At 38.0% G+C, this 25,534-nt stretch overlaps 1 protein-coding gene across 32 annotated transcripts in view; it reads left to right on the top strand.

Moving 5' to 3' along the window:
• The window catches only part of LOC119557183 (small conductance calcium-activated potassium channel protein), a 69,854-nt gene that overhangs the window by 9,315 nt on the left and 35,005 nt on the right, over positions 1–25,534 (top strand). For 23 of the 32 annotated variants that reach the window (XR_005220050.1, XR_005220051.1, XR_005220054.1 and 20 more), the window contains exons 3-4: positions 5,790–6,974; positions 10,473–10,574. Coding sequence is in view for 26 of the 32 variants with exons in the window: in XM_037869814.1 (XP_037725742.1) it covers positions 5,790–6,974; positions 10,473–10,574 (1,287 nt within the window). In the remaining 6 variants the exon portion in view is untranslated. Of the gene's footprint in view, positions 1–5,789; positions 6,975–10,472; positions 10,575–12,972; positions 13,375–21,749; positions 21,964–22,074; positions 22,408–25,534 lie in introns of those variants that run through there. The other 9 variants (XM_037869819.1, XM_037869818.1, XM_037869817.1 and 6 more) reach the window with 4 other exon arrangements.

The following is a 25,534-nucleotide window of genomic DNA, read 5'->3' as shown; positions in this document are numbered from 1 at the left end:
TGGTATGCATAAGTACATGGATAGATGTAGATGTGGGTACTATCGAAAGGAATCTATCTTGACAGGTGCCGACAACTTTCGCATAGCACTGTCAATTCTTGTCAAAACAATTTCTGTTTTGCCTTCGGTTAGGTTTCTGTTTCTGTTTCTGTTTCTGTTTCGGTTTCGGATTTTCCACTCGGTCGGTAGTTATATATATAGCCTATATATGGCAGCCGACCTGACACATAGATTGTAAGTAGGGTTCCCACTTCGTCGTTGATGGCTTCATTAACTTGGCCTGGCTTGGCTAGCCCCATTCATTTTTTTTTTTGCGCTGTCCATCATCTATTGTGAGTTTGCCTGTTCTTTGGACACTTTTTGATGGACTTTTGGCCCGGGGGCCCGGAGGATAAGTCAGACCCACGTCGAAAATGTCAGGACTCGCAGCAACGACAAGTAGATTGTTTTGTCAGGTGAGCAAACGGTGGAGCTCCGCTTCAGGCAAGTGTTTCAATCAATTCAAGTTTGGCCAAAGTCTAGGACTGCAGGTAAAGTGGCTTAGCGTCCTTTTGTGCTGAAAGGCAGGGTGGTAAACTCATAACCTCTGTCGGTCACCTTTCATATCCCCCGGGTGATTTTGTTAACTTTCTGTTGTTACCTTAGCTTCAATTCAATTACTATTTATTAAGTGTTTCTTAAAGCAGGTTCTATTAAGTATATTAGAGTACCATCCTGTGGATTGGTTGTATGAAATATAAAACCTATTTAGCTTAGTCCCAAAATTGAAACTTTAATTATTATTAGAAATTTAATATGATTTAAAGAATCACTGTTTTTTGTTAATATACTAGACGAAATAATGAGAATTCAAGTAAAGTTAGTCTCTGCTTATTTCCCATAATTCGTATTCTGATGAAAACAATAACGAGTTTTTGTAAATATGAGTGCAAGAAATACTAGATGTTACAAACAGTAATTTGCAAAATAATTTTCTGCTCCCTTAATGAGAATTTTCTAGAAAATATTATCTCTGCCTGATTGTTTTTCTACGTATAAAGCATATAGCGAGTTTTCGTAAATATAAGTACAAGAAATACTAGATGTTACAACCAGTAATTTGCAAAATAATTTTCTGCTCCCCTAATGAGAATTTCCCAGAAAATATAATCTCTGCCTGATTGTTTCTACGTATAAAGCATATTCCCTTTACCGGTGACATTTTTCCCAAAATCCCATCTAAGTATGCAACTTTAGCCCGGTGTTTCAACTGAAACCGAAACCTTTGACCGTGCTAAAACTGTCAAAAGTCAAAGTTAAGAGCCAAACTGAGATTAGAAGCCGGTTTACAGAGACGGTAAGTGTAGAGATTCCCAGGGGGAGCTATCAGGGTCGGTTCTTGTAATCCCAGGGTTTCCGTGCAATTAGAGGGTGACCCCTCAACTTTGGCCAGCCTGTGGCATCCTTTCTATTTCTTTTTTTTTTTTTTGCTTGCCTTCCATATTTTCCACTCGTTTTTCGTAGCTCGAAAATAAAAAAATGTGCCAACAAAGCTTTTGACGAATGCAACGAGGTCGTTGTTGTTGAGATGGGGGGTTTTTTTTTTTTGGAGGGAAGTGAAAATTCAGGGGGCATAATGTTTTGTGTGGGGACTCCTGGCACAGGATAAAACCTGGCCAAGTTAACGATTTTCTTGTTTTTTGTGTGCTCTGCGAATGAAATTTATGTAGAGGGTCCTGCTCCAGCTTGGGCACAAAAAAAAGTGCCAAAGGACTCGGTCACTCGGCACTCTGCCTCTGATTTTGAGTTGTGCAATAAATTTTTATCTGTACATGGCTGCCAGTCAGCAGTCAGCAGGAGCTGAACGTGAGTGTGAATCCTGTGGATTGAAGGGTTTCCCGGCCCGGCCCGTTGGCCATTAAACAACGCCGTCAGGTCTCAATGGCCGCACAGCCTGAAAACCAGAGAACCTGAGAACCTGAGGCGGCCATAACACAATAGCATTCTCCTGTCTGTGTCGCTCCAAATTATTTGTATTGCCTTCGTTTCAGTGCTGTCGGTTCTTCTGGGCATTAAAAAGGAGGTTAACTGAGAGAGAAAAGACAGCCAGAGGGAAATCGGTCGATTTGGGGGGGTTACAAAATCTTAAAAGCCTATTTCTGTTTTTTAATAATATCATAATATATTTATTTTAAAGCTGAAGTTAAAATACGACTATACATTTCCCCATAAATATCATTTTCAAAATACTTTATGAAAATATGGCGGTTTTTTGGTATAATATTATATTATTGGGGTTGTAATTTTGCACATACTTTAATTTATTGCGCTATTTATTTATATTTATATACATATTTTCATTTCGTCGTTCGATTTTTTTCTTATAATACCCTTATAACTATTTCCATTGAAATATGTGTGCTCTGTTCTTTTTAAGAGGTTTTCCTTTTAATATGCCAATGGCAACACTTATATAGTTTATCTAATTGTTTGACAGATAGATTGATTTTAAACAATAGAAGCCATTAGTGCACATTTTAAAATGCCAACATGCCGCAGATGTATCCTATCCATCCCCCGCCAGAGTTAATAAAGCCAGCAATTGGCACTTAATTACGGAATAACAGGTATTTCCACTTCAATGGAGGCCAATAGGGGATGCAACAATTGATGGAATAAAGGCCGAAACGACAGCACTACAATTCGATTGTAGTTCGAGGCCCTGTGCCCATGGTCCTTTTGGCTTTATTGTTATTGGCCAAGCTGCGTTGCGGGCCATGTTTTAGCGCTGAGTGCTGAATGACATCTGGGTCACCTGGGGCTCCCCGACCTGCATATATAATACACCTACCTATACAAAGCCCATTCGGAGCTGAGGTTCTTCCTTTGACCATCGACGAGGACATTCACATTGGACATCTCCTTATTTTATTTGGTCCTTTTGGTTCCGTTGGTTCTGTCCAGTGCATGCTGAATGGGATTTACGGGGGCTGTACATAGGTATGTGTATACTGTACTGGACTGTACAGTGCGTCGCCCGGTTGTAAGGCGATTGATGGCTTAATGCCCCATGTTGCGGTGTCGTAACAAGGGGACTCCCACCTTGGATTACTGTGACTTATTGTGCTTAGCAATCGAATTTGATTGGCCATTGAGCAGGAGAAAAGTAAATTATAAATTTAAGTAGGTGAGCTTATGGTGTCATTGGAGTATTATAGGTTAAGGGAAGGTTATTGATTGGGTATTCTCATAAAGCAGGAATGGCAATTGTAACTACGTATGTAGATCCATGTTATATGATTATTTATAGTTAAATACTTTACCTTTAATTAAGGGGAATTACAAGTAATAACTATACATTTTCTATACCTTAGAATAACAATTAGTTATACCCAAAAGTAGTATAATTAATTAGCTGCTATATAATTCAAATTTGAATCACTTAACCCGAATTGATAGCTTTTATTGATGGCTTTTGCATTAGTATTCACTGGTCCACATTGGCAAACCACCTCATAAATTTGCTAAAATCAGTGTTTAATTTACAAATATTTATGGGGCAATTATCGACGAGCAATCCAAATGAATTACACAGCTGAGCCGCACTGTACGTGCCTGTGCTCGATAATGGAATCATTTTAATGGTGCGATTAAATTTTCATCGGTTCTACTCATCGAACGTTGAGATGTTTATCAATTATTCCAGATTCATCTATAAATCAAATTTTTTCTGCTGATTCATCCATATTTGTTTTTTTATTCGTTTGGACCAGAGTGACTGACTGACAAATCAATCAATAGGCAATGGACGATTTTTATTTATAGAATAACCCGTCAAGAATGCCTCATAAACAATTGAATTCATTTGCGACCCGAAAATGCGATTGCATTTACCGTCGTCAAGAAAGAAAAAGAATTTTAACCCAATTTGAAGAAAAAAATCACGTACCATTCCTAGTCCGTCCCTTTATATCTTCGGGGGTATTTTAGGCCAGTGGCGTGCAAAGGGGGTTGCACTTTAAAATTTACTTACGATCGGAAAAAAAAACTATACGATGTACTGTTAAAAATAAAAACCTTAGCATTTTGTTTATCACTATAATATTTTTAATACCAGACCTGAGATTATACCAATATTCATAAGTAACAGTATTTATAAAGTTAAAATTGTAATATTTTTGCCTATACTTCAGTATTAATTGGAAGCTAAGAACAAAAAGGGATAAGGAATTTCTGTCTAAAGACCATCCTTTTTAGATCTTAACTTCCCACCCCCCTCGATCAACTCCTGCGTACGCCACTGCCCTCATCCGTATCTGTATCTATGGCATTCTGCCTGGCACGGACTCCTCTGATATGGTCTTTGGTCTTTGGTCTATGGGCTATGGGGCCCCAACTATTATTAGCGGCACGCTCGACATGCAAACGTATAATGGATTCATATATATTATGTGTGTACGGTATGTGTGCCTGCACATGTGGGCCATACAATGTCGGGGATATATATGGATATATATGGCCATGCCAGCCAGTCATCCAGCAGAATTCATTACTCTGCAGGTGTTCAAATTTTCACATTTTTCGTCCAGGTCCCCGAAAATGTCCTTTTGTCCTAGTCCGACGTTTGCCGTTGCCCCAAAAGAACACTGTGAGAAAATTCAGACGGGACTTGGAAATTTCAAAAATTGTATTATATTTTAAAGTTGGATATTTAAAGGTGATTCTATAATTTTCAACTAACAAATATTTGAAGAGAAACCATTTTTGTTCAATTAATTTTCTATACATAGTTAGATAAATATTAATAATTTGGAGCTCTGTTGATTAAAAACATTAAAATAAACAAATTTGTAGATGCTCCCATTATAAATTTTATAATTCTTTTAATTTTAAATTTTTCTAGATGTACTTCTCGTTCTTACCAACCTCATTTACAATTCCCGTTCGTATTTATGGCTGAATTATTGATTTTCATTTGTAACATTTTCGAGATTTGCTTCAAATTTTTTGTTCGTTTTTTTTTGAGGTTGTCCTTTTCGTTTTTTTTTTTTTTGTCATATGGGTGACTTGCGGTCAACGAGCTTTCCCGCATTTCCCGCTTTTTCCTGACACATGTGTGTGCGATGGCTTTGAAGCTTTTGTGGCTTATCAGTTCTTTGGCCAACGAGGTCGTACTTCTGGCAAATAGTTTTCCCGGAAAGCTTGGCCACAGCTTTCGAACCGGTCTTTCATTTCATTTTCCATTTTCTTTATGGGTTCCTAAGCCGCTCCTTGTCTTTTTCTTTGACTCACTTCACTTGTTTTCGACTTTATGACTTGTGATTTCTTGTACCTTGGCTTTGAGTTTCTTCTAGTTAAGTTGATTATTCAATTTCCTTAAGGATTTTCTTTTGGTTAAATACTCGTTATTCCTAAACTATGATTTATGTTATGTCTTTAGTGGTTGTATTCATATTGAACTGATTAATACAAGAATGAAACAAGCCAAATCGAATGCAGACTATTTTTCAAGTAATTGCTTTTATTCATACTTACCAATTTCACACAAAAACGAAAAATAATCCTATGAAATCGAATATAGCCTATTAAATGTTTATGAGATTTTTCTTTATTTCCTACCATCTAGGTAAAAGCGTTTATTTATATTTGGGTTGTCATAGTGTAATAACAACATTTCCAAGAAAAAAGTTAGCAAAATATTAATTCTTAAAATACTTTACATTATATTATATTAGCGAACATTGTATTAATTTAGTTTTCAGTTTACCTGAATTTTTAATGAATAGTTTTTGAATTTTTCCATATTCCAGATGTCAATGCAGAAGCTAAACGACACCAGCAACTCGGGCTACGTGAGTTCCGAGGAGACGGACTCGCTGCTGGTGAGCAGCTCGAATCCCTCCAAGGGCGGCGGTCGGACGGCCCTGCTTCGCCAGGTGAAGAGTAGCTCCACGAATGGCCCAACGACGGGGGCGTCCACCTCCTCATCCGGATCCGTGACGGGTTCCGGTTCCGGTGGTGGGGGATCGGCAACGGGATCGAATTCCGCAGCTGGTGCTGGGGCTTCCAAGCCGCAATTGATGCGGCAGGATCGCACTTCCACATACCTGACGAGTCCACAGCAGTCGCAGCATGTGAGGATGGGCTCCGAGGAGAGTATGCGAGGTGGCGGTGGTGGTGCCGCCGGTCATGATGAGGATGTGGAACAGGGCCTGGTCCGCAGTAGCATAGTGCCTGACATTGAAGTACACGAAGAGGACCAAGAACAGGGATCGGGAAAGGGATCCGGAACGATGACGACGATGACGACGACGACGACCAATAACCAACAGCAACAACCGACCATATCAATTATGAATTTAAGCCTAAAGCCCGGCGATAGCCACAGCCACAACTCCAGCCCGGGCAGTCATCCCAATTTGGGGACCTCATCATATCAGAACCTGGCCTCGAGCATACCGCCCAGTGTGCCCAGCCGCTGTAGGGCGTGCCGCAATTGCAGCCGACGTGCTTCCACCACGCCCACCACGCTGATCGATCGCTCCGCCTCCCGCGACAGTGTGAAAAGTGCCTTCCAGCAGGGCAATCTCAGTGGCTCGATGGCCATTTGCATATCCAATTCGGCCCTGCCGCAACAGCAACAGCAGCAGCAGCAGCAGCAATATCACCTGCAACAGCAGCAACACTATCAATTGCAGCAGCAACATCTGCAACATTTGCAACAGCAGCAGCAGCAGCAGCAAGTGCCACCCGTTTTGATCACATCATCGCCAACGAATGGATCACGGATAATACGTCAAAGTTCACAGCCGGAATCGAGCAGTACGGCCATTTGCTGCGGACCGCATTCCGCCTGCGTCGGCCACGCCCACTCGCATTCGCATACGGTTCCAAATGTCTCGCTGAAGCAACTGCGCGAAAGTACCGGCGATGGAATCGCCGGCATTGCAGCGGACTCCCTGCGGATTAATGGGGGAATGCGGCCCTTCAAGCAGGTGAGAACCCAACGGTTAATAAAAAATGAAAAACGCCCTTGGCCAGAACACCCGACCTCCCTTTTTCGATTTTAAGGATGAGGCAAACTTAGCTATACCCGCACTCGAAAAAAATATCAGGGAAAATTCGCCTTTAAATTGTAATATCATTTTTTTGATTTCAAATATACATTGCTTTTAAGTACAATTTTAAATATGTATTAAAATATATTGTTGCCACTTGGTTGGAAAAAATGAAATTTTAAGGTGACCAGCTCTGTAAAGTAAACATGGTTATAAATATAACTCCTCTAATAACATTAAAAAAAGTATTTCACAATACAGCGTTGACATTTTGTTTGCAAATTTTAAGGTGACCAGCATTGTAATATAAACATGGTTATACCATTGGACACTGGTTACTTTAAAATGTGATCTAATAGGATATATTTATTGCATTCAATTAAAGTCACTAAAACACAGCTTAATTCCTTTACAACATATCAAAAGCGATTTTCTAATCTTTATGACTCTTTTTTTCGAGTGCCCACAATGCCATGACTCCCTTGTACATAATTCATTTATGTATGTACATAAGCCATCTGCAATCAGCTCATAAATGCCCGAGTGGCCCAAGAGTACCCTTAGCGCTCGGTGTATACACAGACCTCTATGTATCCTATATAGTATATTAACTCAGCATATCCCTTCTCTATACATAAGTTTATAGCCGTAAATTGGATGTTATGTAGCCACTATCGCACTCGATGTTTTCTGTGTTCTTAAATACAATTCTCCGATCCTTCCTTGTGTAGATTGTATAGTTGGGTTGAGGGCTATTCATGTTCAGTGGGAAAAAAGTAGAAGTAAATTTAATAAGTTTAATTACGAATACTTGTGCTATTTATAAACTTAGAGTATTTTAAAAAGTTTTAGTGTTGAAAAATATTAAGAAATTTAAAGCGACCAGTCTTGCAGGATGCGATAATAGAGTGACCATAGTAATTGAAGGATTACAAAAGAAAGCATTTTAGAGAAATAGGTTATATGGGCTCATGATTGTCTGCAGTAGACTATTATTAATGATATTTTTAGGCCTAGTCAAATCGCCCACACTTTTTATGTCCCACTTATAGAAACTATCAAAAGTTTACCGTACTCCAATGCTATTTCCTAAATGTATCTATCACCGTCAAAATCACTGCCAATAACTCATCTACATAAACACAAGAAAATCCCCTCCCAAGATGTTTTTTATGCTCAGTTCGTATTTCTTTATTTATGCCATAGATGTTTTCTAATAATCATAAAACGCTGGTCATTTGTGATTTGCTTACTTCGTTGCTGTTGTTCTTTCGGTTTGCTTTCACTGACTTTATTCCTTCTTCCTCTTTAGGCCATTTAACGTATTTCGCGCGCCAGAATCCAATTAGTGAAAATCAATATTGCTCATACGCGGCGTTGGTTCAACAATTATTTTGTTCATTTTCCCGCTTGGCCACCTTCAATCGCATATCGTTGCCCCCCCAAAAAAATATATACCTACCCATATATATTTCTCTAAATTTCTTTTTATTTTTTCTTAGTCTTGCTTTTGCATTACTTTCGGTGGGCATAATTAAAACTTTTGTTTACACGCCATTTGATCGGTGGGTGGAAATACAGAATGGAAAATGGAAATGGGGTCTTAGTAGGTGGGCCTAAGAGCATTTAGCATTTAGAATTTTACCATTTAATGGTGGATATCCAGCAAACGCAATTAAGACATTTCTTTCCTGCAGCCGGCAAATTGATTATTCATGAGGCAATTGAATTGTTAAGTGCTACGGAAAATACCATTTCTAGTCGCTCTACTATCTATATCTTTCATCTCTCCTTTATAATTAATATCAATTTACGCCCAACGTGTCTGAACTTTTGCCGTCCATAAATATCTAAAAAAAAAAACGGAAAAAAAAGCAACAAGAAACGAGAAATAAATATATATAGATGGGGTAAAAAATGATATCGCTTCTTCCTTCATGCTGGCAGTGACCTTACCATGATTGATGAATGTTTTCACTCTTTGACATTTGCCGTCGCGTTTTCCTATTTTTCTCTTCCGATGACCCCGGTTACCGCCCCCTATTTTGTGTTTTTTTTTCCTCAGTCTTTATAGATAATTGCGTTGGGTTCTCTGGCAGACACTTTCGGTAATAGTCAGGGGGATAAGAAGTAGTCTTTTAAAAGGGGGAGAGAATTGAGGGGCGGTAACGGTGAAACATTTATGGAAGCTTTGGGGCACAGAAGCTTTTCGTTTTCAAAAAACTAGCGGTAAAGATAGCGAAAGTAAATGGTAAATGAGCGGGGGGAATCCCTCACATTTAACGGCCCTCCACGCAAATGGGCCAAAAGCTTTCAAGCCACATTTAACACGAATAAAAAGACAACAAACAATTTGTATATGCAATTCCCCTGCGGTCACCTTTTTTAAAACTTAACCCCCTCGCTTTCGTTTTGGCGAGCTTTCCTCTAAGCTTTTTAGCATGGGGTTAAGCGAAAGCTTCAACGTATTTCAAGTTTTCAATTGTCTTCGGTTTTCCGCTTTTCCATTTTCCGCTGCTGTTGACCCCTCCATTGTTGTTTTTATTGTTTAAAAGCTCTCTATTTAATTATGCAACATGCAACGAACTTTTCATCCATTCCACGCTCACACTATTTATATAAAAAAAAACATGGCAGTCCCTCAGGATCACACACGTGCCGTCATTACTTATCAGGCATATCCCTACATTTCCAGTTTGAAAACCCCTTTGGCGCATAAATACTACTAGTATCGCATAATAGACTTTTGGCTGTCCCTTAGGTTTAGATATATATCTTCCTAATACTTTTTTCACATATCTAATACTTCATTACTAACTCTACCGTATATATCATATCTTTGTAATCAAATATAGCCCTTAGTTATAATACTAACATCTATAATATCTATGTATGTAGTTTCGACAGTATTCTTAAATAACCAAACTCTTGTATACTTTTATCTAAATTTATGGACAGTGCGTTTTGTAAGAGCAAAGTGGGTTTATCGCGTTTGTTTTATTTTTGAAGCTTTAGAAACATTTTTAGGATACTATTGTACATTTGATAAATAAATATATTTGTTTAATAACTATTTAAATTATATTTTCTATGCCTTTTTTCATTTAATCTAAATATTACTTCAATGATAATAATCTTATGTTGTATTTTAATGAAACAAATAGTATTAAAATAGACTTATACAAATCGGTAAAACCACCTGTTACTTTCGCAACGCACTGTACCCGCAGGACTATATCTATGTCTAATTTCTAGGTATTTCAATCGCTTTCATCCGTTCAGATCCAGAATCCTATGTCTAAGTCCCCGCCCAAAAACCCAGAAACTCCCAATTGGTAATCCCCAACCGAAAGTAGCTTAGCTTACCTAACTAACTAAGATAACTTAAATCATCTGTACTAATCGCTGTCGCCTCAACTCTCGCAATCTCTTCAGGGCGTTCTTCTAATGCCTCGCACCTTGTCCGAAAGCCGAAAGTTGCGCCTTCGAAGAGCCTTCACCGAGGCCACTAACGAAACGCTCCAAAGCTCCAAAATGGTATTTAACAAAACAAACAAACAAATAATGCAAAACTACAAAACAAAACCCATTTGCCGAAACTAACAATTTTGTGTTATGTGTACATAAATATTTAGAATGAACCAAACTTCCAAAAAAAAAACCAACTAACCAAAAAACCCAAATTAATACCAAAAGTTCATTTTCAATGGCACCGCAATGACCTTTCCGCCTCCCAGCGGTCAAGTAGCTTGTTATCGATAACATAATGCATTATGCTGCAAAATGCTAAATGCCTCTGTGCAATCGGTTTGCGTTTGGCATTATTTTCTTCCCTAGTGTGCACTGCGTCAATGTCCAATATTCAATCTCCCCATAGAAGTCTCACCGAAATACAAAAACCAAAAAAAAACCTCAAAAATATCCGTTTTAAAACCGTTTTGAGCATTTTGGCCGCATCCCATAATCTCGCATCCACTTCCAAAACCGCTTCAGCATCCCGTATGCTTTTGCATCCGTTCTTCAATGTAGATCCGTAGTTAATGTATCACCCCTAATTAGATTACGTATGTATATGATTTAATCGATGATTTATCGCCGCAGGTAAGATGTTGTTGGAATTTGTAGATTTCTTTTGCACCGATTGTTGTTATTTGTGATGAAAACAAAATGCACCGATTAGTTTCTGCTATATTGATAATATTATAATCTTATAGGGGGGATTATCTACGCGGAAAAAGTGTACTTTCGGAAAAATGTTTTTCCAAGTCAAACTATTTAAACCATTTAATACATTAGTTTAAAAAAATGTGTGAATTGAATTAATCTCAAGTTAAAAATTTTCTAATATATATTTTAATGACATTAGACTGTTAAGAATTCTGGGATTAATTAAATATCCAGGGTATTCGCCAGGTCTGGCATTTGTTTTTTTCGGGGGCCAGCAATTAAGTGCTGATCGGAAGCGTTTAATATTTCCCTCAGTAAAAGCTGCAACATTTTTATTTCCATGACGTCGACGCGATCAGGTGTTCCCCGTTTGCGTTCTTTCCCGTTCACCCTTTCTCCGGTTTTTCACCAACGGATATTTCTCTCATCGCTCTCGAAAATAGTTTCTCTCATGTGGGCCATCCACCTGCTGCTTTTTGTCCACTTGGATCCCACCTTCCAATTGCGATCCGCAATCCACACGATCCATGCGGGCTGATGGAAGAAGTTGTTCTTTGTAAATAGGTATTACCACTGAATATGGGTATATTGAGGGTCTAAAATTTAAGAATTACGATTTTGGTTTTTGGGTTCGGATTAAAAGCTTCAAAATACACTCAGTTCTGAGATTTCACATCTTTCTTGAACCATTTTGAATTTTAAACGATCTTAAAGGATCAATATCAGCCAAATGGCTTATTGGTTTCTTAGCTATCTTATCTATTTATTAAATAATTATCGTTTTTAAATACTGGGCATCGCAAAGTCGCTACTTAAGATCGAAGACATAATTGTTCTCCTTGGTTCCGTTGTATTGGCGGAACACCAGATTGGAATATAAATAAAACTTTTGGGGGCCAGACCATTTGTGCGGCATCGTCGGAAGGGATCGCTCTCGATTTGGATCTTGGGAACTCTCGTTGTCTGTCGCTCATTTTCCAGATCGGTTGCGGATCGGATCCGATCGGATCGGTCAATAATGGACGTGAACGGCTTGTGGAAATGCTGAATTGTGTCTGCTTCCCGGATTCTGTTTACATTCTGGACAATTACGCAGTCGAAAGTCGAAATACTGTTGATCCGAAATAGTCCCAATTTGAATTAAAATTAAATCAAAACCCATCGGTTTTTCGTCGGTTGCGGTTCATGGATTTGATTTTTCCGCGTAGAAAATCCTTTTTTTTTGCTGTGCGTGTTTTTGTTTCATATTGGTGGACAATGTGCCAGTTGCTTGGCCTGCGAAATTGTGAAATATAATGAATTCCAGGAAGAAAGTATATAAATCATTGTTTAAACATTGCGGTCTTAACCTGTAACCGGCAAAATCTGAGAATTGCCAATTAAAATAAACAATGTACTTGTTTTCTCGAAATATCTTTGAATAGTAATTAAGGCAACATGTTTGTATGTACTGGTAATTTACTGAAAACATAAATATTTGCCTTCCATTAAGAAAACAAAAACAGTGAGCTGGACAAAGGAAACGGTTCTTGAAAACGTTCCATTCTTGGGATATTTTTCGGTCTTCAGTAATGATTTAAACTTTAGATGCTTCTATGCACTCTTTTGAACCGCGGAACGATTATCTTATAAAATATGAAATAAAATACAACATTAAGTGAAAAGAACTTTGATTCTATTCAATTAAAAGGATGTTATTATAAGAAAAGAGATCTTAAAGGAAAAACTATATATATTTTGGAGTCCCAAAAGAACTTTTTTGGATCTTGGAGGAGAGCAGAGCATGTCGCCGGCCTTCTGCATGGATAACGATTGTAATCAGGGCGCTCTCAATAGGAAATGCCATGTCACGCCCCCTCCGCCCACGCCGGTGGTCGTGTCAACGTCGTCGACCCCATCGGCCTCCCCCTCCCCAACTATCACCCCCTTCCCCTCGCCCACCCCCTCGCGTTCGCCATCGCTGACGGTGATGATGATGACGTCGCCTCAGCCCCAGATGCCGCAGATACCGCAAACGCAAACGCAGACGCAAATGTCGCAGCGGATACCGCCGATGACGCGGACGGGCAGTGTCGGTGGCACCACGAGTGCCGCCCGCAGGAACTCCCTTTGGCTGGAAACGCTGCGCAACACACGCAAGCTGTCCTACGCCAACGAGCGGCCCATTCTGGTAAGACTACTTACACTCAACAAAAAATATGGCCCTGTTTCGCAGCATAATCAGCGAAAATAGCTTGCATCTTGGGCAAACCTTTGATTGTTGTAAACTAATAGTAATTTAATTGGAAATTAGAGCTTAAGATCTTTTACGGATTACTTAAAAAAATAGAGCTTTGAAAACACCGATGTAACTATCGATACTATCGATTTTTTCGATTGTTTTCTAACGTCTATGTTTCCTGAAGTTCTAATCGAGGGTAAAGAGTGCCAAGTAAATGATAAATCTGATAAATGGGAATTGTATTTTACTTTATTTCCTTTAAAAACTTAGATACTATAGATTTTTTTGAAAAGCAATCGAAAAATCGAGAATTGCAATCGATGTCTTTTAAGCTGTTTTTCAAATAACCAGCAAGTCCCCTTGCAGTCAGAGTATAAATAAATATTTGCATATAATTATTATTTCTATAGAAACTTTATAGAATGAAAAAAAGGGTCCTAGGAAATAACAATCAATTATTGTATTTATTATTGATGGTAACAACAAAAATAATTAAATTAATTAAACCTTTTTTTAATTTTTAATTTAAGTTTTTTCTGTTTTTATTTAAATACCTTCAGATTCCATGATCGTTAAAGTAACATATATATTCGAATCTGATACAGAAATTGGAAAGCCTTGAAAACACATATTAATGTGTTAAAAAGTATGCTACAAAATATTTTCAACTGTACAACGATGCGTATACGTTATTATTGCCTTCAAAGTTTCAAGGAGGAACACGCATACGACATGTTGACCAAAAGATATTTTTTTGAATGTATATGCATTTTGTAACAAGGTTTTTGATGCTTAAGGTATACAATTGACTTAAAAATATTTCCTCAGTGCTGACAAAAAACTATGACGTATATAGCTTATCTGCTGGCCGTCGATTTTCTTTTGCCATTTCGTCGGCGGCTTCCACGTGTCCACGTTGCCACAGAGTCCAAAACTATAAAAATAAATAAATCGCCCGCGTTTCTTCTCTCTGTCTCTGTCTCCTTCTCTGTCTCCCATCTCTTTCTACTGTCTCTGTACGATTCGAAGTTATTTTCAACCAAAGCATCTGCAGAACAAAACAAAAACAATTCGCAGACACACGATGGAGCTCTTGGGGAAAAGGTTTGGGCAACGAAACTTTTTTACCCTGTAGAAAGTGGCGAAAGTTTTACCGAATTTTCGACGAACTGCTAAATCTCAGTGGTTGTACAAAAAGCAGATGAAAATTTTGCAGAGTAAATACTGCCACTGGGAATTTATATGGATTTTATACAGATTGCAGTTTTCAAATAAAAAGTAAAGGCAACGTTTTTAGCAAACTAAATCTTTAAGGTGTCTTTCCATCCCAGGGTAATGTGCTGAATAAGTAAGGTAAAAATTACCCTTTAAATAATAGAAATACAGAACGTGGGACATAATAATCAGTAATGATTACTGTAACAATAATAATTTTGATATACGAGCGAAAAATACACAAGTGATACAATTTAAGTTATAGTTCCTAAAATTGATGAATTCTACAATAACGACTTTTTAATTGTTTATTTTTCTGCATATCCAGTGTACAACATTCTAAATATAGGACAGATATATGCCAGATATACTAGGTAACGCCATAAAGAGTGACCAATTGAAAACACCCTTATGGAAAAGATAATGGCAGGATATTAATTTGAGGAGTGGGGGCTATGAAAGCCATAACACAAAACAAATGTGGGAAAAAGGCACATCAACAAAGGCGGCAGACAAAGAGGGCGGTTCTGAAGAGGGGGAGCCATCCTATTTGGCTATTCCATCATCAGTATTCGAAACACAAGAAAAACGCCCATAAAGACATAAAGTTTGCTCAAGTGTTCGGATCGTATCGCCTGCCGACTCGAGCATCTGTACATATCGCTTTGATATATTGTTTACAAGGCAGGCGATTTGGATTCATATTCGGATTTGGATACGATCGCATCATCATTATCGTCGTCGTCATCTCTATATTGTGAGAATTGCAATAAAGTAGATTCAGGGTCAAAATTTTCGGGTTAAAGATAGTCCATAAATAAGGCTACCGCTTTATTTTCTTGGTTACATATCTGGCATATATAGAGTTCCTTTTGGTATACGACCTTGCCGATTGACCAGGCAATTCTGGGGCAATTTAAACAATGCCAATCGCGGCGTAATTAATGGCATATGGGCAATGTAAGAACGGAACCCTTGGGGAACAAAAAAACCGGTCCTCAGATCGTGGACATGAATTATCGATGAGTGTCCGTTATACAATACTATATGCTATGGAAGTATATTCCTAAACCCCCCCCATCAAATGTAAATGGGGCGGAACAACACATGCGTGCATATTTAGATGATGATAAATATTATATACATGCACTCCCAATGGGTATTACGGGGTGTCATCTAAAATATTTAAGGCGTTTACTTTCCGACTTTTGACTTGATGTCCACATGTCTGTATTTCGAGGACTTTCAATCGACCAAGAGTCAACTTTTGTGTGCCAGTCTATCAACGGTTGGGTTTACTTTGGACATGGGTTCGCCATCGACCATTCTCCTACTCCCAAGTTCGCCACTCGACTGTGAAAAATGTTGGCCCAGGTGGCCTCAATAGTCCAATAACTTATTGCCACGGCATTATGCGGCGAAAAATAGTCGAGGAACTTTTTAAAATTTCATGATAATAGTCTTCGACCGCGACTGCAGTTTATACGATATATATATTATATATCCGTTTAGATGGATGTGCCCGGCCATATATCTTAGCAAGTGCATGCACGCTGTTTGCCCAAGTGTCCATCAATAAAATATGACAAGAGGCACTTTCAGCTTTCAGGACTGTCCCCGGACCGTAAACCGTAAACCGTTCGCCGCAAAACTAAAGACCACATCGCACATTGAACGGTTCGAATGGATGGGTCTGAAATCGTCGCCGTCGTCTAAAGGTCGCGCCATACCGCGACTACCGACTACCAAGTATACCGGGTCCCCTTGTACAGCTGTTCTGAGTCATTTGCCAAGGCATATGTGCTTGCCTCAGTTCAGCAGATGTCCCAATGTCCGACCTTTGAGGGCATACACCTGTGCAGGTGCAGCGATGACCGGGTTGATCTATGATTCATTCACCCCGCGATCATTTATATAGCGATAAGGGGGCTTTTCTGTCATTCCTGAGTGGGTTAATGGGGGGATGTAGATCTTAAATAAAAAGTTAGATTCCATACACAGAGAAAACTATCCAAGAACATTGTTCTTGAATTGAGAACATTCGTTCTTGAATTGAGAACATTCGTTCTTAAAAACCGTGTAAATACATTTTGGTATCAATATAAGAACGAAATGGTGAGAAGAGAAAAGTTAAATTGAGTTTATTTAACAACTTTTTAATAAGTATACACTAAGGACTGAACTAAAAGTTTATTTGTACATACAATGTACTTAAATACCGCCAATTCAACTTGATTCGAGCAAAATAAAAACATTTTCAACTTAAAAATGTCGTTCTATTTTTAAGAACATTTTCAACTCAGATGAGAATGTCAGAATTTTCTCTGTGTAACTTTAGCAAAAGTCCCATATGATTTACAGCTTTATCTTTTTCTTATTGGTTAATTTGTTTGACACCTTATATATTATATATTTTTAAGCATACGAGATTTTCAAAAAGAGAAAAAAGTTAAGTTTCGTTTTCGACTTCAGAGTATTTTCAAAAAGAGATAAATGACACTTAATAAATTTACCATGTGCATATATTAAAGTTGCATATCTTTAAAGTTTATGGTCCATATATTTTTTATTTTTCTTCCGATATTGTTTACATTAACAATGAAATTGCTGTTACATAAATGTTTTTTCAGGCGCTATAAAAAAACGTTTTCTTTTAAGTTTTTTTTTATAACTTTCGAAGCGTTAGCTAAACTATTAAAAATAAGGTATTAAATATTAGCTTAAATGCTCTTAGTGAACTTAAAGCTTGTTGTTGACATATCCTGAAAACTAATTTAAAAAAAATAAAGAGCAAACCTCTGAAAACTTGATTGCTGTGAATGACTTAAACTAAAACTACTTGAGTAAAGACCAAGACATGGCTAGTCAAAACAAAGATCCCCACATTGTCACTAATCCGCAGGATTTTTGTGAGTCAGCTTTTAGTCGCCTCCGCTTGTTTTTATGGGCAGACAATCAAGGACTAAGCCACCGCTGAAGATGGATCCAATCCTGGCCATCGACGAACCGAATCCCCGTATTGAAAATGAGAGAAAGTGGGGGGTGGGGGGCAGGAGGTGCCGGAATGGCAAATGGCTGACAAATGCATAAAGTTTTCATTTCAATGAATTATTCAAAATCCGACATGACAACATTTTGACTATCTGTCGTTTGCGTTGACATTTCTATTTGATATCTGGGTCGAGTCGACGATTGTGCAAAAGCAGGAGGATATGGTATGGGATGGGATGGACATGTCATATGGAGGGGGTCTCGAGTCCGGACTGCGGACTCCGGAGGTTCGGATTTAGGTGCGATGTCCTATGTGCACGTTAATGTCATCCTCAAGTGATGGACACTCGAGACAATTGCCGTTGGAGCTGCACAAAATGCATTAATTTATTTAAATGAGTGGCACTTTAATAAGGCTTTGTAGTACCATATGAATGAAGTGGTTGTTGTCGCCCACGATTTCCAGGTAAGGGATTGCGAGCTCAAGTTGTTGATTGTTTTGCCCCGGCAAGAAAAGCCGCTTTATGGCACTGAGCAAAAAATATAGGCAAATGTTAAAAATAAAATAAAATGAAAATGTTATTTTCACACCATAAACACATTTTTATATAGTGAAATATATCAATGAATTCAAACAATCAAATTTGGTCAAATTATTATTATTAAATTAAATATATACCTATATCATTTGTTTATTTATTTTTAAAGTGAATTATAATATTGGTAACGATTTCTATGATCTTACAAAGTGAAAGAGAGATAGCCCTGAATTCTTACCTTTTTTCCTCAGTTTATAAGTACTAATTAGACGGATGAAAGCAACACAATGCAATACCCACTTGAATTCGATGCGGATGCAGCATGTTTGAAGTTATCCGTGGCTCGAGTGTGATTCCTTATAATTCCCGATGCGGAATTAAAGGCTTAAAGCGGGGCTAAATGGAATAGAGAAGTGGGTGGGTTTCGAGGATTGAAAGAATGTGGGGGATGTGCGTCGCTATGCCATCCCGTTCGGTTGCTAGGCCAATTCATTTGTCAGTTCATCAGCGCCGAAGAATGCATCCCCGTATCTGTGAGAGCGTTATTTAAGTGTGTGCCAGTGCGGGTGTATCTGTGTGATTTATGCGTGTGCGTGTGTGCGAGAGCGAGGTGGGCCGACAGTGGAGCCTCGCTAAAACGAACCGCCACATGGTGTTACGATTTTAAGAACATGTATCTGTTAAATTTATTTACAAGCTAAACCTTGATTTAAACTTTATTATAAATAATTTAATCTTCGCCTGATCCCCTAAACATTGTACATTACACTTGAAAGAATTTTTCATAATTTATATTATCCGGGGCAATTTCAAATTATATTTTTAAATATAACATTTTTAAACGAAAGAAAAAAATTTATTTCATGTGTTTTTTTTGACCTCTTTAAAAATAAACTTATATTTAGATAAATAATAAATTTATTCATATAAAAAATCGAAATGGTTTGAAAGAAAATCAAAAAAATATTTTTTAGTTAAATAGATAATAGATAGATAACAAATAATAGATTTATTAGTTAAAAAGATAAAACAATTTTTTTTAACGACTTGAATTAAACGGCAAGTAGTTTACAAAATTTAGGATTTGGATCCCTTTCTTATCGAGGCTCTATCGTATGTCCTTTGCATGCACAAAATATAGCTGAGCAACGTGACTACAGTCGAATACGACTGGGGCAGCGGCAATTGCCGATGACAATGAAATCGCGTAGCTGGAACTTTGAATTGAGCATCCATTTGGGACTGCCTAGATGTGAGGGGGAGTACCGGGGTCCTGCGGGGGAGTATGGGCAGTGGGAGGGGCGCGGAGACAATCACCTTACGCAAATCGGAGTTTTCCAATGCGCAGGACCAACCGAAGGACACGGACAAAGCTGCTCTCTTTCGTCCTCTGGCGGATGCAAGAAGTGGTTTTCGGGGGCTAGAATACCCCTCAATAATTTATGAACCTAATATTTAAGGTTTTATAATAATACTATATTTTTTTTAAGTTTTGAAATCATATAAAAATAATAATAGTACCTTATCAAACCTTCTAAAATCCTTTCACTATGTTCTTATAACTCCACTTAAGCTACATCAAATATTTCATATTTCATTATTTCAAATAAAAAATAATACTAGCATTGGTATTTTCATAGAAATAACATTTCTTTCTTGCTCTACAAAAAGAAACGTAAACAATAATTATCCTGTCATTACCTGAAACACAATTTGTAAACATCGGACAAATTGCCAAAGACTTACCATTAGTCTTAAAAAAAAATTGTTCACTGCTATTATATCAAGATCCTTTTTGCCCTCTGCCTACGCCCCTGTCTTTTGTACTGCATCCTCTCTCTTTTTGCTTTCTAAAAAAGTAATTTTGAATGCCTCCAAAAGGAGTATCTCTTGATGTGCGACTGTCTGTGTGTGACCGCAAAAGGATTAACTTGTAAAGTTCAATTTTGATTTTCGTATCGCGTGCCAGTCGACCATTATAATAGTTACTTTATAGTTAACTGAAGGAGCAAAAAAAAAAGGAAAAACTAAAAAAAAAACTCATAACCAAAGCTCAAAGTTCAATGAAGAAGAAGCAGAAGCGCCAACGGCAGCTTCTTCTTTTCAATTCTATTTCTCTTCCTCTGCCGCAGTCGACGTCGCTCTGCCTCTCCTTAAAGTTCGCTGGTGTGCGTGTGTGGGTGCGCTACTCCTACTGCCTTGTGCGTGTAATCGTGGGTGCGTGCAAGCGAGATGGCCATAGCACACTCCTACAAAGAGAGAGAGTTAGAGAGAGAGGACTGGAAATCAGTCAAAAGAAGACAGAGAGAGAGAGTGAAAAAAAGAGAAAGGGAGAGAGTAAAAGGTGAGGCGGCGCCGACTCTCTTCTCGACTTTCTCCAACTCTCTCCCCTTCGACCCCTTCCCCAGCTTAAATTTTGGGTGCTCCTTTAGCGTGACGCCAAATTAAACACACATGACATTGGCAATTCATTATGACTGAAAACGAAATTGCAATTGCAATGGCAGCGAAAAGTAAAAAAGAAAACAGAGGCAGCGCTGCCAGTGAGAGCACCGACTGCGACGGCGGCAGCGACAGCTGATAAAGACAGTTTGACAGGCAAATCTGGGTCTAAGGAAGAAGAAGACGTGCACACTCCTAAAACACCCACACCCCTATGCACGCTGCTCACTTTTTAAGGGTACAGGTTAATCTCCAAAAAGCGAATTTAATTAACTCGTTATTATCCTGCAACTTCCTCCAAAAAGTATGCTATATTTTACGAAAAAGTTTTGCAAGTGTTAAAAAACGATCTGCAAACAATTGTCAGTAGTAATTTATTAGGAACAGCAAAATTTAAACTTTTTTAAAAGAAATAATAGTATTTTTATATGTAAATATAGTTTTTTTTTAAAGTCTTCAATACTTATCACTTTTTTTCAATTTTTTTTTTTCTTTTTGCTTAATGCTAGTAATCAATCTATTTGTCATCTGAAAACAATCTTTTGTCAATTTTTTCTCCTATCAATAAATGTGAAATTAAGTCAAGGCTTCAATTTTTTTAATGTGTGATCAGTCATTTTTCCTTGAGCCACTAAACAACTTTTTGAAATATAAAGCATTTTTTTTAAAAATTACAATTTGTTCGGGGTTTTACTGTGATTAGTTTTAACTTAAAACTTTTAAGCCTAGTTACAACACTTTGATCAGGAAAAAATATGGATTATTTATAGACTACGAATGAATGTCATCAAATTTTAGTTGCCATTCCGTGGGTTTCACTGTATTTCAGGGGCTATTTATCAACTGTGGCTTGGCAACGGGATCTGGAAGCGAAGAGATCGGGTGTTCTGCTCTGCTTCTGCTTCTGGTTTCGTGTCCTCTCTTCGTTCTTCGCAGTTCGCACTCTGCTCTTGGCTCTCTCCTTCGTAACGGGAAAAATTGTGGTCGAGTTAATTCGTACTGGCTCTCGCTGCCGGCGTCGCTGCCAGCGGCGACTGCGACTGAGACGCTGGCCGCCGCTTTTGAAGATTCCGTTTCGTTTCGTTTCATTTTCAGTTCTCGGTCGGTTTCTGTTTCAGTCTGTATTGTGTTTACACCCATGGCTGACGTAGCGAGCGCAGAAGAGCTAAACCTTCAAAGGCGAAAAATAATAATACAATAAATAATAACATACAACAAAAATATTGAAATATATATATAAAACAAAAAGAATATTATATATATATATATATATATATAGATAATAACAGATGAAACGAAAATCAACCACATCGAGAAAGGCATGAACAGGAGCAACAATAATTTTAATAACGTTAATAGCCACAATTACAATTACAATTACAATTACAATTACCAACAACAGTTATCGTTCAAGTTACCGTTACACCTACCATTCCGTTTACGAGTCCCGTTTTTTTTCCAGTGCGTGCGTTTATGTGAAATTGTTATTATTAACAACAACAGCAAACAAACAAAATAGAGAAGAAATAGCGTTACTTTTCTTTTAACCGGATTCCGGTACTTACACACACTCACACACACACTCAGACACAAACAAACACACACGCACCCACTCCGCTCACACGCACACGCACACACGCATCCCACACACCCACACAGAGAGTCGAACAAACATTGAAAATGAAAGACGAAACAATGCGATAACGGGATAACTATAACAAACAAATCAAACTACAAGAAGCAGAAGAGGAAGACGAGCAAATAAGAGCAAGAAGAAACCAACAAGCGAATTAAGGTGAAAAACAATAGAATATTTAGTGGGCTATATTGGGGGGATATTTAAAAACTGACCAAAAATAAGCAAAACAAATAAAATAGCACTAGCAAATGTAACGGTAGTACCTCTGCCAACGTCTCTGCCGGCGAAGCATCGCCTCCGGCCCAAGAGAAAGTAAAAAATAAAGTAAATGGAAATAAAAAGGAAAACAGCCAGAGAAGGCATACACATAAAAGACTCATAAAGCCGAAGAAAACAGCTAAAGAACAGAAATAACAAGAATATAGGGCTGGGATAACGCCGAACAAAGGCGAAAGTAATATATCACCATATTTCCCATCCATAGATAAATATCTCTTGCCATACTCTCCATAAAGATGTTGGCCCAAAAAATTGCCAACGGAAAATAAAGTGGCAGCGGAAAGCCGGAACAAAGAAAGTTACCGTATATGTAGTTTATATTGAGAGGTTTCGCAAAGACAAGTACATCTTGGTCCTTATAAAGAACGCTTTGATTTATGGTTCTTTTACTTATTAAAAGTATGTTAAATAAGGAATTAACAAGTAGGGAAATCAATAAAGAATTGAGTACATTTATAACTAACCAAGATTGTGGGTTTAATGTAGGAATTTTCAACAAGATGGTTTTAAAATCCTTAAGATTGACAAACAAATATAAAACTTAGGGAATGAATAATATGAATATGAAAATTATTATTAAAGAAAAAATACCTAACAAAAATGGCCGGTAACAAAAGAAAACAATCTTGTATTTTATAAGTGTCTTTCATCCCAATAGATTATATTGCCATTTTACCACTATTAAAAGTGTAAATAGAACAGCGAACCACACCATTACCTGATTATGTCAATCGACTATATTGAATGTATATATAAATTGACATCAGCAAAAACCCATTCAAAAAAGTAGATAGACCTCTTATCGTTGCTCCACACTTTCTAATAGAAAATATTGCATATTTCTTGGCGCCCGCTACTCGGCGGAGGGAAAAAATACGCGAAAACTTTCAACCGAAGCGTAGGCAAAATTTATGATTTTCCCGCATATGTGTGTGGACGAGAAGATATATATATATATTCTGATAGATATATATTGCAATATGTGTGTAATGGAAGGGCGCAAAGAAAGAAGCCCAAAGAGTGATTCAAACTTTTTTTTGGTTCAACCATAAACTTTTCTGCGCCTTGAATATTTTATGAAAGGCAGATGAAGTACGCAAGTTGGAGTAAAGTCCATCATTAAGCGACCAATATATATATATATTGGACTATATAAAAGACAACGAAAAACATCTCGTGTAAATTTCAAAGTAAAAGTAAGAGAGGGATAATATTAATATAATTACAGTCTCTGGAGGGGGCTATGCCTGTCATATCTCTTCAGCATTCCGGCTAAGAGTTACGACACATTTTGGCCATACTTTCATCTGCTTTCTCTCCCTTTTCTCGGTGTTTTGGCCCGCCGTTCTGTTTTCTGTTTTTTTTTTTTGGTTTTTTTTCCTTTTGGTGCTTTTGCTACACTTCAAGTTGAGTTATCCTAGTCATAGCCCTTGGAGACTGGCTCAAGTCAACCCATTTAACCGGCAGCACATGGACACACTTTTGTGTTGTTCTGTGTGGCCCTGTCTTACCTGATTTTCATCCAACCGTCTAACTTTGCTGAGTTTTTCCAGCTTTTCTCTTGGCTTTTCTCCTAGTTTTTCTCCCATTTCCCTCGTAGTTTTTGCTCCTAGTTTTATGACATTTTCTGTTGCTGTTTTCGATGGTGTAGAAATTTCAAGCCGGTTGCAGCATTAAGTTTCAGTTCCGGCTTGTTGATTGACATTTCCTCTGCTCTCTCTCTTTTTCTCTGTTTTTTTTTTTGTGACTTTGTCACATGCCGTGCGTGTGTGTGCGTTCGTGTTAGCCTTATCCTTTAACCGGCTGACAGTTTTGGCCAAAAAACATGAAGAGGGGCGAAGAAAAAATGACATTTTTTCGTGTAGCAATGGCCATGGCAATGGCAATCTTATGCAACTCGCTTCGTTTGATAAACCGCAAGTGGCACTGGAAATGTGGCTGTGGGTGTGTGAGTGGTTGGGTGGCTGGGCGATTGTTATGTAAGGCCGTGGATGTAACAACAATGGCCAAGATAAGAGCATCGAAGCGCCGGGCGCAAACGAAATGAGCAGCGAAACGTGAAAAACTCCAAATAATCTACAATAAAACAAGAGGGGAAAGCGCAGAAAAGCGGGAAATAAAAGAAAGAAAGGAAAAAAACAGAAAAAAAAAAGAATGAATGGCAACGGGGCGGATGGTGAATGTCGGTTATTGCGTATACGTCATGTTGCCAACGTTTGCTGCTGTTCTTGTTGTTATTGTTGTTGTTATTATTAGGCAGGCGTGGCCAAGTGGGCGGCTGGCTTTCGAAAGATAACGCATACGCCGCATGGGTCCATGTTCGCCGCTTAAAAAGATGCAAATCCCAATGAGGCCCACTGGCTGCAAACAATTCTGAATTATTAAGTTACTCAATCAGGCTTGGCCCCTAAGACCTTAAACTCACTTGAAATGAGATTTGGCCGAGGGCTTACGTACGTCTCTGCTGTTGGTTGGATTATATATCCCCTCGTTTTTCCGCTTTTTCCAACGAATTGGGTTGGTGCCTTACAATTGAAGGTGGAAAATAACAAAATAACCGAATATAAAAAGCAAAAATATATTTTCAATTAACAAATTCGCCTTTCGAACTTTCGCGTTATGGGCGCACGCATAAACAAGTCTACAGGGCAAAAAGTTCCGGGATGAGGAGAATTTCTTTAAGGGATTAAATTTCCATGCCTCAGCACACACAAACGGACATACACGGAGAGGAAAACTTATAAGTGCTATCTTTACATGAAAATATTACCAGTTTGAAGTTAATTCCTTTCAAAAATACTAAACATTCAAAAAGGGTTTTCAATAATTGAAAAGGTAACTAAATGTAAATTTTAAACTAATGATAGCCCATGAATATTTTTTGGAACTGCCTTAAATCATTTTAAGATTGTATTTTAAAAAATATCAATTTACTTAAAACATACGTTTAAATACCTTTGACTTTAAACATTTTAAGGGAACTATTTTCTAAGGAATGTGAAAC

This window comes from Drosophila subpulchrella, chromosome X (genome assembly GCF_014743375.2).
Source record: "Drosophila subpulchrella strain 33 F10 #4 breed RU33 chromosome X, RU_Dsub_v1.1 Primary Assembly, whole genome shotgun sequence".
In the NCBI taxonomy this organism is placed as follows: Eukaryota; Metazoa; Arthropoda; class Insecta; order Diptera; family Drosophilidae; genus Drosophila; species Drosophila subpulchrella.
The sequence above is the reverse complement of the archived record's forward strand: the minus strand, read 5'-3'. Positions and strand labels throughout refer to the sequence as shown.